Raw genomic sequence first — 19,115 nt, 5'->3', positions numbered from 1 at the left:
CGCTGCATGTGTGTTTTGTAATGGTACTCCGAAAAAGCCACTTGACTACAAATATCACATTTGTAGGGGCCATCTTGCCGATGTCGTGCCTCATGCTGTCTGAGAGAAGATTCACTGGCAAAGAATTCACCACAAAATCGACACACATTCATTTTCTTAAATAAGATATAAATTTGACTGTAAGAAGTAATTTATTTTGAAATGTAGAGTATAAAAACATTATCAAGATAGACAATTATTTTTTTATACATAAATACCTAAACAAATTGCATAAATACATGTTAATTCTAAACATTTTCTAGGATGTAGATTTTAAATAATTCTTCAAATGGGACACCCATGTAATCCGCTTTATCATTTTATAAACCTTAGACTGCTTCGAATAAAATGTACTCTCTATCAATAGCATAGTTATGTGTACGCAGATCTGGTAATTTTTAGAGTGTACGCAATATCATAATCTCTGTTTTCTGTAAATAGTGCGTTTAAATACATTTTTAGTACAGATGAATTAGAACGAAGGTTGAAAATATATTTTTGAAAAGGATTCTACAAATGAATAACTTCCAGCCGTTTAAAACGGCCAGTTTAATCGATATTTGCTCATTTTCTGTAACATTTCAACGCCAGGTGTACGCACTATCCAGAATCAAAATCGCATTCAACGCGAAATACTGACAAAACAGGAAAGAGTTACTTCAAGACATTTTGTATATAAAAACTAGAAGTTAGGACATCTTCTTTGCAAAACAAATTAAATTCATACCTTTTCTGATTTCTTCGCACCACCCGTTTTTTCTTAGAAATACCGGCCGATGAAGTGTTCGCGGTATCAGAACTTTAAGGATGCGCGCGCATGGATTAACCCCCTTGGTATAGAGAAACATGTTAGCCCGTGCAGATTGAACCGGCTGTGTACAAATGGCTGACTAATTTTAGAAATATTTATCTTGATATTCCAAGATTGATAGTCAGTTCTAAAAGAATGGAAGTTTGAAAAGCGTCTAGCTTCAGATTAGACATGCAAATATGTACAGTTTTACCAGTGCTATAAAAATAGAAATTAAATGCGTATTTTGGCAAAAATGCCCCAGGCTAACATTTGCAAAGTGTGAAAAAGTCAATGCATATAAAACGTTTTTGAAACGTTCATGCTTTGCAAAAATGAAATAATGCTGTTATAAATATAGAACAAAAAGTAGAAAACACTGAAAACTGAAATTTTTCCAAAAAATTAGATATAATCTTTTGAAAATTTCATAGTGAACCTAAAAGGACGGAAACTTAAAACCCGCTTGGTTTGCATAACTATTGTGGTATATAAACCAATTCAGTAAATGTGTGTGGAAACTAGCCTCCTTATCAATAGCAATAAGGAAATGGCACGTTTTTACAGTCTGCCCTTTGTTTAAAGGGTGGACAACTCTTAGTCCCTTTCTCGTAAGAGGAGGGGAATCCTGTGATGCGTGTATGTGGTCGCACGGTCACTTTCCTAAAAATAAGTCCTCGATGCATGTATGTGGTCGCATGGTCGAAATTTGTAATAAAATAACAATGTTTTAAAAAGAGTTTTGGTACGGAACCGTCTGGTACAAAACCTTAATCTTTTTAAGAAACCTGTTTTACTCGTAATAAAGAGTTCTAAAAGCCTAATTTTTAAAAACTTCTAATAAGGAGCTGCAAAGTCCTAAGTAAGGTCTTAAGTAAAATCATACAGCGACCGGAAAACCTCTAATGCCCCCCGTACACAAACGGGTACTTAGTGGAACAACCGACGCTCCATAAGCTAGCTTGATTTCACATGGAAGATTCCTAAGTCCTTGGCAGCATTCGAACCCACATCGGTGAGGGGCAAGTATAGATGGGCACTTTCTAGTCTAGTTATAAATGCAAAAGTACGCACAGCAATACAATTAGAAGGGTATTATTATATGTTTAGATGCATACTTTGTTTTGGTCGAGGGGTTAGAGTCGATGACTTCTAATCAAGTTACCTCTCTGGCGTAGTTTCGATCCCCGGGAGATGCTTTGGTAGTTAAGCGCGGAGGAAGGTAGTCTAGTACTGCTGTAACTCTTCAGGAACAATGGTTAAGAAACTACCCGCCTATATGACTGAAATACTGTTGGAAAAAGGCGTAAAATGAAACAAACAAACAAGCATACTATATTTTAATTGCAAACAAAAAGGATAATGGGTCTGTGGTGGAAAATATGCAATACCATAGATATTTAAATACTTAAATATTCAAAATGTTAATATTATTATGTATAATATGTGATAACAAACCATGAAACAATTACATGTTTGTTGATAAAATTGTTCTGGAACAAAATTTTAGTAATTCAACATATATAAGTGACATTAAATCATGTAGAACTAGTTAAACATCTTTTGTTCAAAAATATTTTGTAAAATTCGAAATGATACGTTTCTATTGTTTTATCAATATTTGAAATATTTCCTTAATATGTGCCCATTGTAGGCCAATCCACTTTCATCTTGAGTCGCAGATTGATTGGGCCATTTCTTTATGTATCAAATTTACATAAAATTTATTAAAAATGTACAAACATTTACACAATGTTTATACCATGGCACTACCTTATTTATTTTAAGCATGAATATACATCTCGGGACATAAAATGTAGTCTTGCGACATTAAACCTCGAGGGAAAATCGTGCGATTTTTACCATTGCGAAATTTAACGACGGAAGATTTTGCGACATTTAGCGGTCGTTACGATACGGCAAGTGCGACATGTAGCGGGACGTCGCGATATATAACGTATAACATATGACGTATAACAGCGCTTGAGTGAATGTTCAAGAGTTTCCAGTTTCCTGACTGTATAAGTGAAGCCATTTTAATATAGAAAAGAGTATTGCGCTTCAAATAAGAATTCACAGTCGATGCTGCAGCTGCTGCTGCTGCTGATGATGATGATGATGATGATGATGATAATGATTATGATTGTTGTTGTTGTTGTTATTATTATTATTATTATTATTATTATTATTTTTATTATTATTATTATTATTATTATTATTATTATTATTATCATCATCATACCGAACCAACATTTTAAGCTATGCATTATTACTTCGAAAGCTATTCAGCATCGATTGCGGCCAAGGGAGAGAACTAGAACATTACGCTTTTTCAAGTCTATATAGATTACTTGTCCCTGATGAATATTGCGAACACCATGTGACGTCACATTAGGCTTTATAGTAAAACGTTTACGTGATGTATAATAAATTATGTATTATGCACCACATGTGCAGTTGTAGGCCCAGCCTCCAGTATGCCCATAACACTCCGGCGTAGATTTTCCCGATATCTTTGTAATTTTACCACATTTTTTACGTCAGTTTACATTTTGGTTCAGCGTACATAAGGAATTAATAATCAAACCTAACCATACACCTTGTAATCATTTAGTCTTATTTACTGTATGGTTTGTACAAATGATATTTGAAATTGAATGCATTATGTACAAGAATGCAAAAATATACGTATCTTCAACCGGTCTCCAAATTAACAATACAACAACAGTTCGGAAGAGCCTTCAAAAACTTTACAATGCTCTTTTTTATGGTGGCTGATTTGGTTAGCGACAGGGCAAGAAGACAAAAGTCCCACAACGCGCCGTTTGGCGCTTTGTCGCGCCAACATGACGCACAAAAGCGTTCAAAATCAGCCACCATACATTTTTGTATTTCGCATACTGCTCAATTGACAGTTAAACACAATGCATACCCGTACTACCGTGTGTTGATTTTTTTTTTTAATAATAAAAATTTATTATAACCACATTCAGTGGCTAATTTTTGTAAATTACGTTTAATTATATATTAGTTTAAGTAAATAGTTTTAACATCGATTTCTTATTTAAGGTATATACTGAAATGTTATAATATAAAAGTAATTAATGTCCTTTGTCAGCGTTGTAATCAAACAAAAAGGTGATATTTGATACAACAATTCAATAGTTAATATTACAGAAAAAACACACTAGAAATATATAGGAGAAATTTTGTTTATAATGAATAAATAATGAAGAAAGTAACGCTGAATACGTCATTGAAATAAATAGTTCATAGAGAGTACTTTAACAGTTAATATTTTTTATTTGTATAACAATAACGATTGATATTTACATTTGATAAAAAAAACTGTTTATCATACAAAGAATATAATTTATAACAAAGGCATGGACGCAAAGTATTCTTCGGCCTTTTAAGATATATGTCAACAATTCTTAATGATCGTTATCAGTGGGTCATACTCTTTGGAGACTAAATAAATATTGTAGTAGCTAAATGGGGAATTCAGTTTTGTATTTGAAAAAAGTATCCTGTATTGGGGTTTCATCTACACTGAATACACGCAAGGCTTTATCACGTGACATTTTTAATAATGTTTCATATTTTATGGGTCTATTAATACTTATAGCAAATCCATGCATAGAATGTTTTCAGAAAAAAAAAACAAAAACAAACAAACATAACAAACCAAACAGAAAAAAGAACAGTTAACTGTGTGATTTTCTCCTTGTTGTTCGGCAAATCTCATTCTATGTATAGGCAACTCTCTACATTTCTATCCCATTAAAATAATAAAATGTAAAAAATGGTAGGAAATACTACCTAGACCGTTTTTTGTAAAGATTTTCTGCCTCACACAGATGAAAAAAGTCACGTGGTAAAGAATTATACAAAACATAATGCGACATTTTTTAAGCTTTACTGTTGGAAGAGGACCTAAGGTGCGTCTACAAGGGCTATTTTAGGTACATGCGGTACCCTAATAGAACCAACGACCATTTGTTAGCAACCTGGATAGCTTTGACAAATACAAAAATGCAAATCTATGACAAGATAAGAATCCATAGAAGTGGGAAGAAACACAACAAAGAGGCGAGTGGCAAGTCATTAAAAATTAGCCACCTAAACTAGCAATTGTGTTGCTGATGGAGTTACTCGTTTTTAAAAGTTTTACATGATCTTTATCTGTCACGGAAAGTGACGGAAATTGTCGAATATTTACAATATTATGGCTGAAATTTTAACATGTCGCCCCCAAAAACGTATATCAAGCCACTATGTTTCAGGGTTCTGATCTAAGCAAACTTTTTTCTGTTTACAAGTAACACTTAATGATTGTCATATTGTTTATTATTCTATATGTAGATGACACTTTTATTCAATTAGCAAATGGTTGACAAATTTTACTGTGTCAAATGGAAGTTAACAGTGATGCCATTAAAAAAGGAAGTGCTTGTATTTTCAAATGGTAGACGCACTCTGTGAAGTTTTACCGGCACCTATCGAAAACGAAAATATATAAATTGTTGTCGAGTTCAAATGCTTAGGGGAAGTGTTGGATTTTCAAAAGCAAATGTCAGTATCAGCTCTCGATAAAAAAATTGATCCAAACTTTACTTAGGTGTTGATATATTTATCTGGTCCTTCGGGATCATTGTAAGTGCTGAAGACTGAATACCGCTTGCCGGTGCTAGGGAGCAGGGGGGGGGGGGTAAGAAATGTTGCTCTCATGAACAGACACGATCAAACCGAGTCTGCAATTTCCTTATAAAATATTTCTTGAAAGCAAAATGTTGATAGGATTCTAAAGTAATTCAGTACGAACATAATAATATATGGTGATAATATTTTGTTCTAGAACAATCCAGATCCATGCCAATTTTCATGAAAATAGTTTATAACGCAGTAGAGATATGGTGAGAAATTCTGAAAATGTGTCCTTAATCACATTTAACATGTAAATTAATACACTAATCTTAAATCTTTTTACTTTTCTAAAAATCTTAGTACATTTTTCTCAAGTTTAATTTTCTTGAGATATTTTGGCTCATCTGGAGGCATGCAGCTTTAACGCGTACCTTCTATTTGTAGACCAATTCACTTTAAATAAGAAATCAATTATGAAATAAAGATTACTTTTTATTAAGTCGGTATGTACCAATATTTTTATGATGCGAAGGATCGGGAATATTTATTTAATGACGATTAAATATTTACACTCGTAGGGTAACCAGACACGTGGGACAACTAGTCACGTGGGTTAAACTATGACCAAATAACACCTGATACCGTTCTTCACTTTCCCGCCGATCAAAGGTCAGAACTAGATCTCTTTTTGAACCGTAAACATTTCAACAATTTTAGAGACAACAATGGTACTCTATGGTGTTTTGTTTTTGCACTTACTTGTCTGTATTTCTACTGTTTATGGACAATGTTTTACGGAATATCACTCAGAGATGGCGTGCGTCGTGCCTTACGGCGTTCCTATGCACGGGACATTCTCAAGAAGTTTAATGGATTGTGCACGTGCGTGTAGCATAAACGATTCATGTGCGTCCGTTATTTTAGTAGAAGGAACAAACACGTGTTTTCTAAATGAACAAATACACACCGAAATTACGGTTTTGTGTCCGAATCCTCAACAATATGCTCAGAAAACAGGGGTATGTTATTTAAAATATATTTTTTATCTTTTTATATATATGTTAGATAGAGCTTATGACTTTGTAAGCTATACAATCGAATTCAGAGTTAGGCAGATGCCCTCAGATTCATGCTTATTTTCATGAAAATTTAAAGAAAGAAAATGTAGTTGAAAGGTAAATATTGTGAAGTGAAGACAGTAATATACACATTGCACAATTCACGTAAATGTCCGAAAAGAGGTCAAACTATGCAAAAGTAGCCATTAGTGCTGTAGAAATATGGTGATAAATACGTCGAAATCAGTTATTAATCGCACATAACATATCATTTATTACTTGAATCTTGAATCTTCTGGCCGTTTTCTTTAAATCTTATTTATTATCTAAGTACATTTTATTAAATGTGATTTTATTGACAAATTTTGGCTCATATTGTTGCATGCACCTTTAAGGCAGAGTAAATCAGTATAAAAATAAACAAAAATCCAGTGAATTTGAAAAATAAATGTCCATGTTATTTTTTGATCATCCCTAGTAGCTCGCGATATATCTAAACAACACATTAACCTTTTGGTGGAAGTCAAAATATGTATACAAGATCTGTAAACAAACAAAACAGTTGTTCTTAACACTACCGATATACCTTTACACTGACAATAAATAAATAAATAAATAAATTAATATATACGTACGTCCGTCCGTCCGTCCGTCCATCCATCCATCCATCCATCCATCTCCATCCATCCATACACACACACACACACACACACACACACACACACGCACGCACGCACGCACGCACGCACGCACGCACACACGCGCACACGCGCGCACACACGCGCGCACACACACACACACACACACACATACACACATACATACATACATACATACATACATACATACATACATACATACATAGAAAAAACAATATTTATTTATTCTTTACAGAACGTTCAATGCGGCACCACAACTAACGGCACCACAACTAACGGCAACACAACTTACGTTGGTCCACCTTCAGAATTCAGCTACATGGTATACCCTTACTTCTTTATGAGTGAGCCATGTACGATCATAGATGAGTGTTCCCACATAACGAACTCCGAGTGCAGGGATTCTATATGCCAGTGTATATTAGGATACAGTTACGACTGGACAACGCAGGGATGTATTGCAGGTTCGATCAAAATAATTACTTTTTTTCAAAATAACGACATATGAGCCGCTTCATGACAAAACCAACGTAATGCGTTTGCGACCAGCATGGATCCAGACCAGCCTGCGCATCCGCGCAGTCTGATTAGGATCCATGCTATTCGCTTACCAACTCTATTACAAGTAGAGAAACTGATAGCGAACAGCATGGATCCTGCTCAGACTGGGCGGATGCGTAGGCTAGTCTGGATCCATGCTAGTCGCAAACGCACTATGTTGGTTTTGTCGTGACGCGGCTCATGTAATTTAAATACGAGTTAATAATCAGTTTCGTTTTATGTGACAATTTGATAAAAAAAAAGACACACACACTTATTCTCTGGTTAACTATGGTGGCTGATTTGTGCCATTTGTGTTTTCGGCACGCAAATTTGCGGGAATTTACAAGTTAAAATCTAGGGGGCGCGGAGCGAAAACACGCTAATTAGCGGGGCGAGGGGTGAAAACACGAATAGCACAAATCAGCCACCATAGTTAACACAGGACAATTAAGAAAATATTTTAAAGGTACAATAGATTATATTTTAATACTGGTATGTAATCTCAAAGGCGGATTATGTCCCCAAATTGTCTTAATTCTTATTTCTCAAAAGCTTTTCATTTTCCGGTGTTCTGTTACATTAAAAAAAAACATTTCCTCATTTGCCAATTACCTGATTCATAATTATAATGCTTCTGGCCTTCTGTTGCTTTTTGGCAAATACTACAGTCATAGTGATCTAGTAGTTAGTATGGAAGCCAAAATACTTCATTGTTTACATTTTGCTACTTTTATGACGAATTAATCCTTTCTAAAGAAGGAAAGATAATAAATATTTGAAAAACAACAACAACAAAAAAAACAACAACAAAAACAACAAACCTACATGACAATCTTCATACAGATTGATTGTTCTTCTAACTTTTTGTTTATTTCAGTTTAGTTCTATTTTTGATGTTGTTTATTCATTGAATATATGTTTTCTTGTTTCTAAGGTTATATCTTAAAATTTTAATTTTTGGACAAATAGTTTGGTTCACGTGACAAATACATGTATATATGACAAATGACATTGATTGCTTTAAAATAACTGCGATTTTTTTTTATTCAAGAATGTACTGCGTACGGTAACAGTTACCAGAAACAACTTGACACGACCAGTCAGTATGACATTTTACTCAACAACCTGTCCGAGTACAAATGTCTCGTTGAGTGCACGAACCATCAGGCTTTCACGTGCAAATCGTTGATTTATGACGTCATTGGATTAGGATGTTACCTCAGCAGTCGCACTGCGCTGGTCAAGTCGACATCAATATTGGCTGGGTTCCATATGTACCATAGAGATTGTTTGTTTGTATAATTTTCGTGTAGCGGGCAAAGAGTAACTTACAAACACCAGAAAACATATAAAGCATGTATGCAGGAGTTTTTATTAGCAAAATCATTACTATTCGTTTGATACTGATTTTCGTGTTTTTCATGGATAAGGTCAATCCACGAATTTTATATCTAACGAAATTTCATTATTTTTATAGGACTATTTTTCATCCTTTATTTCACATTTTAACTTTATATGAAAAACAAACAATCAACAGTTCACGGACTTACGAACTCACGAAAATGTTCTTCGTGACAAAACGAAGAAATTTTGTGTCCACGGAATTAAGTGAATTCACAGTATACACATTTCTACAGGGCTACTACAGGGCTAATGTGCCATTGCAAATATTAATTACAAAAAAAAAACACAACACAACACAACAACATTACGATATCCGGATATCTTCCGGAATTTAACTTCCGTTTTGCGACTTGACCTATCACCCCCTTGACAACGATAGAAAGGGAACATGGTGGACATTTAGATTGAAAGCTGTATTTAAATATCTTATTGAAAGTGATATTCCGTCCATCCAAAGGTGTATAGTGAGTGAACAGCTGAATGTCAAAAGAAGTTTGTTTTTTATTTTGCCATAATTCCTTTCATTTTTTAAAAATTATTTCACATGAACGATAAATAACTCACATAACTCAATGAAAATTCTGTTAATATCCATCAGAATTTACCTGAAAAGTTCAATTTATAAAAAGAGTGGGACAGTCTTTTTACATTTCATGGACATTTATATTTTGTCTTGATCATTTTCCAATTATCAACTATCGGCCAATCACCATTATAACAGTCAATCTTTGAAATACATGTATATTCAGTATAGGCAATTCATCGCATCTTGACAATGAAATAATTAGCATAATGTGACTGTAAATTCACATAAACGTTCAATTCATCGTCGAAATAAACTGCTTTTATATTTATTATTTTAGTATCCGTGTTTATTCCCTCACCTAACGGCTTTATGATACTCTTTAGCCTGTCGATTTCATTTTAGTGAAACGATGATTGGCATGATACTAGTTAGTTTATTCTTTAGTTTCCATTTGCATTAATTTGATCATTCAATGGTATTTTAATCATAGCATCACTGTTTTTTACATATTTTATTCAGTAGTTTCAAGCGGAGAATTTTTTATCTACTACGACTCCACTTGTTGTCCCATTTTCCAAACTCTGTTCCCTGTTAACAAAATTATCATTTTCTCCAGAGTATAAAACGTTTGTGTAAGAGTTTGCCACTTCCTTTTCAGACTCTTCTGACGTATTATCAGTGAAATTCTTTCCGATATTCTTACAATCACTTTTATTGTCATTCGTTTCCAGAACATCTGCGGGGTCACTTATTATTTCATATGTCGTGTCTTCGTTCTGGTCAGTCTCAACGGATGCACTATCATGATAATTTACTTCAGCAGTAGCTGCCGAATTATTTGTGTTTTCTTTTGTCTCTTCTACTTTTGTTCGGTCTGTTACCTCATTAACCGAAATATCTGTTGGATTAATGTTTTCTAAAACGTCATTATCTGTGTTTTCACGAACACGTTCTGTAGATTCTATTCTGTCCTGCACACATGTTTGCATTTCTTCATACGGAGGAGGAATTTGGAAAATGTCCTCTTGATAAGACGGCATTGTAAAGTTTGGTGGATACGCAGGGCTTTGTCCTGCCGTAAAGTTTGTAGGTGGTTGAGCTGAAGGTGGCGATGTGGACCGATGCGCGGCGGAATTTGTCGAACTTGAATCATTTAACCTTCTTTGACCATTTTGACCGGAGGTGTAAGATGGGGGACTTAATGTTCCATTTCCATCAGCTGTTACTGTATACACCAGTCCTGGCTGCGCTTGATTCTGTAAAGAATGTTGTAATTGTGCGTTTAATGTCTTAAATTATTCTATTGTGTTTTGTACATCTTATATTTGAGCAAAATAAATCAATCATTTAATAATAACAAAAGAATTATTTTAGAATGTAAAACGAATATTAAATTTTTCAAGAAATATCTACTGTGTAAACAAAATTTCAGTTTGCATTGCTCATCATTTTATTTTCTTCAAACTGATAACTATATAGTAAATATTTCAACCTGAGCTCTTTCTTGTGATTTCCGGCTTTTCTTCACGCAGCAGACGACACATATAGCTGTTGAGATGAGAACAAATAATCCGACTAGACTACAGATGATGATTGCAGCAATGGCAGCAGACGACAGGTCAAATCTACATCCGGAGCCATCACCGCACGAATCATAGCCGTCACAACGTATTTCTCTATCTATGCAGCGAGAGTTGTCGCACTTGAAACTATGGTCAGGACATGGTTCTGTCAATAAGAAAAAGAATCATTATATTCAGCATTCAATCATTTCTGTAAGAGACTCCCTTGAACAACCAAAGAGTCTCTTGATTACTTTGTAAATAGTTAACTTTATAGATTTATTGTGTTCATATTTTGAGAAAATACTTTTGTTACCAAAATTTATTGAAATTTAGGAATTTTTTTTACTAAATGTGTCTAATTTGAATAAGATAATCTTCAAACTATGTATGGGAAGCTGTATTCCTTGCTACTGATCAAGTTAATCTGGCGCTTTCTTAAAAAATAGCAAGTATCACTATTTTACAATGTCAACAATCGAAATATATTGTTACATGACTCATTGAAAAAAGGATGGTGCATTATTAAAAGATTACCTTCTGTGTATGACGTGATAATGATGGAGAAAGCGCCCTCTATATACTGGTTTCTTTTGGCAACATACCGAACCTGCAAATATCTCTCCTTGTCCAATACAAATATGCCTTTAGGTTTGGCATCTCCACATATATTAGCTTCAAGACCTGTCCGTGATAGAAAAAAGTTAAGGTCTATGACCATTAAAAACATATTGCACATATCTTTTAAGAGAATGAATTAATATATATTCTATGAATATTTTAAATCAAATGTCAAAGGTCGAAATAACCATGATGGCGAAAACTCGATATATTTCGCGTTTTCATCGTCGTAGTTTCGACTTTTCGTTATCGTATCTTTTTCGCCGTTTATGGCGGGGAAGTATTTTGATTATTTTCATTTGATTATAAAATTTTACGAAAAAAAAGATAGGGAGAATAAATAATCCCCATTGGTGTAAGCGATGAGGTTGACTGGTCATACAATGTGCCAAAAAAGGTCAATGTCGCAAAGGAATCACTATACCGCAATCGGAACATCTCGGCTAGTATCAATAATAACTGGAGATCACTGGTTATTATGCTTGCTCTTATTGCCTAATATCTATAATATCTATCCTTATCCGAAGACTGACGAAAATGGCCAAAAAGTTGCAATTAGCTCCTACAGCAATGGGAACGCTCTTATGATGATACGAATGATTATTACCTTTTACTCTTGTTGAATTGGTTGTTACTTGAAAAAACTGCAGATATCCAAACTCACAGTCAAGATCAAGGTCTTCAAAGTAGAACATGAGATTTGGCCACGTGTACCATGGTTCAATTTCAGTCTGGCACGTGGCTGGACGAGCAGATTGTCGACTTTGTATGTAGATATCGTCAAGTTGAAGTCTAATCTGATATACACTGTCCATGATCATATGTATCATCGTGTCACAGTGCTCCTCCATTTTGTCTGGTAAACATTAAATGAGCCGCGTCACGACAAAATCCACATGATGGGTTTGCGACCAGCATAGATCCAGACCAACCCTATTACAAGTAGAGAAACTGATAGCGAACAGCATGGATCCTGATCAGACTGCGCGGATGCGCAGGCTGGTCTGGATCCATGCTGGTCGCAAACCCATTATGTTGGTTTTGTCGTGACGCGGCTCAAATACATTCATAGTGTTGGTATAGTTAATTTATGGCGTTAATTTGTAAGACGGAAATGTTGGTTCATTATTACAATGTGTTTGATAAAGGAATTTAACGTATTACTTCATTTAATGTACCCGTATATAACCTGTTTTCTTCCGCCTTCTTCATTCATTCATTCACTCATTCATTCATTCATTCATTCATTCATTCATTCATTCATTCATTCATTCATTTACATTCATTCATTCATTCATCCATTCATTCATTCTTTCGTTCCTTCGTTCTTTCGTTCGTTCATTCGACCAATTTGATTGATTGATTGATTGATTGATTGATTGATTGATTGATTGATTACTAGTACTAGTACAAGTTTTTTCTCCATATTATTATCTAGTAATAAAATAAAAAAATACTTTATCAGTTATGTCCTATTTGGTCCAGAATATCTCCCTATAGAAAAGGAAAAGTTTCTTATTAGACAAGAACACGTATCGATTTACCTACATTCAATTGTCCGGTCATGTGGCCATGAATATTTTATGAAGAAGTAAAACCGAAAAATCAATTGCCAATCAAGAAATTGATATTTTTTTGCTGTTGATGTCGTTTATTTTGTTTAAAATCCCGATACTCCTTAATGATAGTTGTATCTTATCTTTAAATGTGCATGCCAAAACATACTCCTGAACACAATTATAGGAAGTCCCTTTATGAAGTAACATTTTTCATGGCTGAAATATTTTCAAAAGGGAAGGAATTTGAGACTCATATGAACAACATGTTTTTAAAATGAACATTAATATTAATGGAAATGCATGCACTGTTTAAACTACATGTAATAAAAGTTTTGCCAGATATCATATGTACATAACTTGAGTTCAATTATTTAAAATGTGCGCAGTTTACGGTAAGTAATGGTGACTTTGTTGATTTACTAATTTAATTAACTAGTGTTGATAAATTTGATGATAATAAAAATGATTGCGAAAATGATGATAGCGACGGTGATGATGATGATGGTGATGATTTTTGTTGTAATTGCATTGTTGTATTTACTGCTACGGCTGTTTCTGTTGTAATATCAATCATAATTTGTGTACTTTTTGATGATGATGATAATGATGATGCTGATGATGCTGCTGCTGCTGATGATGATGATGATGATGATGATGCTGCTGATGATGAAGATGATGATGGTGCTGCTGCTGCTGCTGCTGCTGCTGCTGCTGCTGCTGCTGCTGCTGCTGATGATGATGATGATGATGATGATGATTATGATGATGATGATGATGATGATGATGATAGCCAATACAGTTATATCCGGCAATTGGAAAGAAAAACAATTAGAAAAAAAAATATTTAAATATACAATAAACAAAAAGTTAAAAGATAACGAATAAACAAAAAGAGAGAAATAGAACCCCTTAAGAAAGTTCAAAACGACAAAATTGAAAATGTTGCTGAGCCTGTTCAGGGACGATCCCGGAAAATAAAAGTTCCCGCCCACGACCCCCCTAGCACCCCCTTAGCATATTAAACTTTTTTCATAAAATGGAAAAAATTTAAATTTAAAAGTGACACAAATACTTAATGTTTGAAATCTCACAATGGGAAAAAATATTAAAAGTTGATCACACAAAAATAAATCCCTTAAACATCATTTTGCGTATTTATATATACATACATATATATTCATATATTAATCCTATAAAATCCCTCTATATTTCATACGTTCTCGTGCCTTCTGTGTTATTTTGGTGCATTTGTATGTATCTAGCACATGTTTCCTCTGTCAAACTTGTGTAAAAATATTACAACAAGGTTTTTATGACACTAGAGTTACAACAAAACGTATGTTTCTCCAGCCTTTGTTGTTACAATGTCCGCCTGATGAGTCACTATAAATCTAAGTAACTAAACAACAACAACAACAACAATAGTCCTTGTTGATATGCACACAATAGGTATTTTTGATTTATATATGATAATGCGTACACTATAAACAATATATCTAAAAAAATAATTTCTCTGCGCGTTCACTCACCCTATATAGATGCATGTTTTGACATTTATGAACTGTTAAGATGTTCCGCTTTAACACTTACGATTGTTGCAAATTGAATTACATCTCACATCTAAATACTGAATAATTAATTAATGCAAAATTAATACTTTATATCTTCTAATTAATACAGGTCTCGTTGATTGTTAATTACATAAGATATTATTTAAAATGAATGAAACAATGCACTGCCTTTGTTGCTGTTGATTTTATTTAATTATTTAAAGAATAATCCCACAATTCTTTGCATGTAAGTAACAGACTGATTCCCCCTAAAGTGCAAATCAATCAGACATCAATTATACATGCTGATGTTCAAAACAACAGAAAGAGAGTATCGACCGAGTTACGTATCGTAAACAAACAATAATAAATGACCTGTAACATAATCTTAATCAAAGATACTGCGCAATTCTTTAAGAGCACAGCTTCAAGATTAATCAAGGATACTGCGCATGTGTACCACTGTTGTTACCATTTTGTATCATCTAGCATATATAATAATTATGTTGTTATGTATTTTATTTCTGTATACGCTTCTTGTCCTATCTTCTTTTGTAATTGTTTGTGTAGGACCATGGTAATATTATTATGTCAGAAAACTTACAAAGGTGTTTGCTATAGGGTTTGCCGGGGAAAAATTTCCCGGGGAAATACTAGTTGTTGATTGTGCTGGGGCTTTTTATTTTTTTTTATTAAATTTTCTATACAAATATAATAAATGGATCACGGGTTTGAAAAATTCACCCCAATAAACGAACCGCAGCCCGGGGAAAGCAACGTTTTTTTTTTTAACCCTTTTTTTTTATCCCAATTTTTTTTTTGTTTTTTAATTTAAATTTTTTTAACCGCTTTTTTGGAAAGTTTTATTTAGAGCAGATAATTTTTTTTCAAATTTCCTTTTTGAAACAGCATAGCAATGAAGGAAATAATTTAAATTTTGTGGTTCGATGTATATCAATCGTTCTATTTATAAATGAAAATACGATTAATCCCTATATTTTACTGGTTGTGGCTTAAGTCGTTGCTAGGTGACGTGGACTATAGACTGCAATTACCACTACCGTCCAGGCTCATTCAAAACAGTTAACTTCTGCAACATTTCCAATGTTGCCGTGTTGGGCTTTTATCTAGAGATTCAGTTTTCTTGATTTTATTGTATAATACACAAACTTGTTTTGTTTCAAAGTTTAATTAATAGCCGACGTGAGAAAAAAAGATTCTTTTGATTTGCTGTCCATCACTGACCTTAAATCTAAATTATATTAAGAGATTAACGCTTTGATAAGATCTTTAAAAAAACCTGTCAACCATGGTAGCGGTCGAAAAATTACCGTTTGCAGTACGCACAAACCAGTATGAATTATTTAGCAGACTTTTTGCCCGTGTACCCTGTCATGTTTGGTGTTATGCTGGATTTCTTGCTGGTGGTCCTGTGTTGGGGGATGCGTTCATTAAATGCCGTCCTTCCTTGTTGATCTTGTTTTCTATATTAAAACAGACGTGAATGTTTATGTATTCATTGATGGAAATACAAATAAAATTCAGGCTATTCATCTTTTAAACCACGTGGTTGATCTAATTTGCGACAATACAGCGCTAAGACAAGAGGCGGCTTTGAAGGAACATGCGGTGTTGTTATCTTCGGACGGCTTGTTAAAAATATATGTCGATCCAAATCAGGAAAGCATTTGAACTTTACTATGCATGAGTGTTAATACCTGCCACACCCTTTTCTGTTAAAGCATGCGGTATGTCTAAAAAGAGGGTCATAACCTCTTTTAATAAAGCGTAAAATAACTTTAGTAAAGACAGTGACGCAATATCTTACGAAGTTAGATTGACTGAAAATTTTACAAAAAAAGAGACAAAAAAAGACAAACAATTTGTGTTTGAAAATGTTTTCATGTTTGATATATCTTACACTTTCTATAAAGAAAGAACGAATCGTCAATCAAAAACGACCATGCCACGCGGTCTTCTTGATTTGATAAGAGTTTTGTGTCATACTGAAAGATCTTCAAGGATGGGAAATATAACATCTCTGAGTGAGTATACGGGACGTCATTTTACGGCCTCTACATGGCACAGATTTCGCTGATGTGGCGATAAAATAGCGAAAATTAAGACTCCCTAAAAATTGAAGTTCACAAGGCATCTACATACCAATTATCTTAGCTCGTGGAATTGTTATGTCACACAAGAAGACATAAGTTGACGAAATCAGTCCATTCCAAGTAAAACTACTTATTGATAAAAAGAATGTAGAAAAGGATCGAATTAGTCCGCGTATCTACTTATTTAAAGCTTGTGGTGATTATTGAAGAATAGCTATAGCTTCTATAATTAATAATTTCATTAAAAATGGCATCTTCCAAAAAAAAATAAAGAAACATATGTACTTCCAATTTACAAAAATGGTCCAAAAGAGGACCAAAAAAATATTTTTGCCCAACAAAAGTCTTTGAAAAACATATTGCATCACAGTTATAGATGAAACATATATCATTCATGAAAGTAAGTGAGGTTTCCGAAAAAAAATCAATCCTGTTAAACAGCCCATAGAATTCTTCCTTAATGATTTAGATGACGATAGTTTTGGAAGGCACAAAGTTTTTAGGACCGAAAGAAGGCCGTTGATTTGGTAGATCATGACATATTGTTACACAAGTTCAAATTATACAACCTCTCAAACGTCTCAATAAAACTATTCAAATCATACCTTAATAATAGGACACAGTTTGTCAAATATGGAAATAATCGTTCAAATAGTGAAACAGTGAAATCAGGTGTCCCCCAGTGGTCTATATTAGGCCCTTTACTCTTCATTTTCTATGTTAATGATATGCCATTTAGTACAACACACTCTAACGTATAGACATGTGTAGCGCCGATATATGTCCAAACGTCGAAAAATGTCCAAACGACGATAAATGTCCAAAAATTGACGATAAATTTCTCAATCGCCGATAAGTGTCCAAAACTCCTCTTACGATAAATGTCCAAAAATTGACGAAAAATGTCGCAACAAATTAGGTGCTCATAAATGTCCAAATCGGTTAACGATAAATGTCTCAACTTTTCATATGTTAATTGCACTTATTTCTGTGATCAACAGTAATGCATCAGCCAGTTATAAAGGTTCCCATAGGGATTAAAAGTACCGATTTATGTAGCGTTCTCACCAGCATCCCGGCAAAGCCATGCAGGACCACCCCAGACGATCGGGATGAAAATATTGTTGCAGTCTCAATAACCCCGGTAGCACTACAGCGATACCCAATTTCCATACTTATAACAACCAGGATTAACTCCGGGCCATCCATGCAGAGTCCAGTTGAAACTACGGATAATGCAGATAGTAAGTGGACGACGGATGACCTAACACGATATTCAAACGCTGTTAAGTCTTCGACCAAAGAGATCATAAAAGCTAAGATCCATGCTAGCACAGCCCCGGATGATGTCGGCAGAGTCCCGGATGATCCCGGCAGAGCCCCGGTACGGTCAGATAGAGTGCCGACAATCACCGGTAGAGTCCCGGCAGAGCCCTTGATCATCCCGGACGTTGCCGACAGAGTTACGGACGTACCCCAGTTGTTCCTGGATCACCCGACCGACCACCGGAACTCTAGCGGGATGCTTGTGAGATTGTTAAAAAAAGTTTAAAAAGTGTTTTTGAAAATAAGTTGATTGTTGGATACAGTCAATCTCACTTACTATTAAAAGGGAAAAAAAATAAGTTGAACCGAAGTGCATTGTACTGGTGCTTTACAAGAACCAGGGTCGCCTCTGGAACGGGGTGTCTTCTGTATCATGCACCGAAAAATAATATACTAACAATCTTCAGGGGGCGTTGGTCATATGGGCAACCGGTACCAACGATAAAAAAGTCAAATAAAATAAGTTATTATGCCCCCCTTCGAAGAAGTGGGGGTATATTGCTTTGCCCATGTCGGTCGGTCCGTAGACCATGCCATTTCCGCTCAATAACTAGACAATGCTTTGGCTGATGGTCCTCATATTTGGTGTGGAGGTTGGTCATGACTAGTAGATGACCCCTATTGATTTTGGGGTCAGAAGGTCAACGGTAAAGGTCACAGTGACCTCACCATGAAAAGTTTGTTTGTAGAAGATATTTGTGTGTAACATTGTCTCAT

At 34.5% G+C, this 19,115-nt stretch overlaps 2 protein-coding genes across 2 annotated transcripts; one reads left to right on the top strand and one right to left on the bottom strand.

Moving 5' to 3' along the window:
• Positions 1 to 6,116: 6,116 nt before the first annotated feature.
• LOC132742033 (uncharacterized) lies at positions 6,117 to 9,059 on the top strand. Its single transcript, XM_060730314.1, has 3 exons — positions 6,117 to 6,495; positions 7,429 to 7,657; positions 8,788 to 9,059. The coding sequence occupies exons 1-3, from the start codon at positions 6,202 to 6,204 to the stop codon at positions 9,036 to 9,038; spliced, it is 774 nt and encodes a 257-aa protein (XP_060586297.1). The 5' UTR covers positions 6,117 to 6,201; the 3' UTR covers positions 9,039 to 9,059.
• Positions 9,060 to 9,209: 150 nt separating this feature from the next.
• LOC132742032 (uncharacterized) lies at positions 9,210 to 13,120 on the bottom strand. The gene is made up of 4 exons (XM_060730312.1): positions 12,457 to 13,120; positions 11,766 to 11,912; positions 11,159 to 11,394; positions 9,210 to 10,922 (listed from the first exon to the last, which is right to left on the bottom strand). The coding sequence occupies exons 1-4, from the start codon at positions 12,698 to 12,700 to the stop codon at positions 10,191 to 10,193; spliced, it is 1,359 nt and encodes a 452-aa protein (XP_060586295.1). The 5' UTR covers positions 12,701 to 13,120; the 3' UTR covers positions 9,210 to 10,190.
• Between the last annotated feature and the right edge of the window lie 5,995 nt (positions 13,121 to 19,115).

This window comes from Ruditapes philippinarum, unplaced genomic scaffold (genome assembly GCF_026571515.1).
Source record: "Ruditapes philippinarum isolate M1 unplaced genomic scaffold, ASM2657151v2 ctg5331_1_1_1_1, whole genome shotgun sequence".
Classification (NCBI taxonomy): Eukaryota; Metazoa; Mollusca; class Bivalvia; order Venerida; family Veneridae; genus Ruditapes; species Ruditapes philippinarum.
The sequence above is the reverse complement of the archived record's forward strand: the minus strand, read 5'-3'. Positions and strand labels throughout refer to the sequence as shown.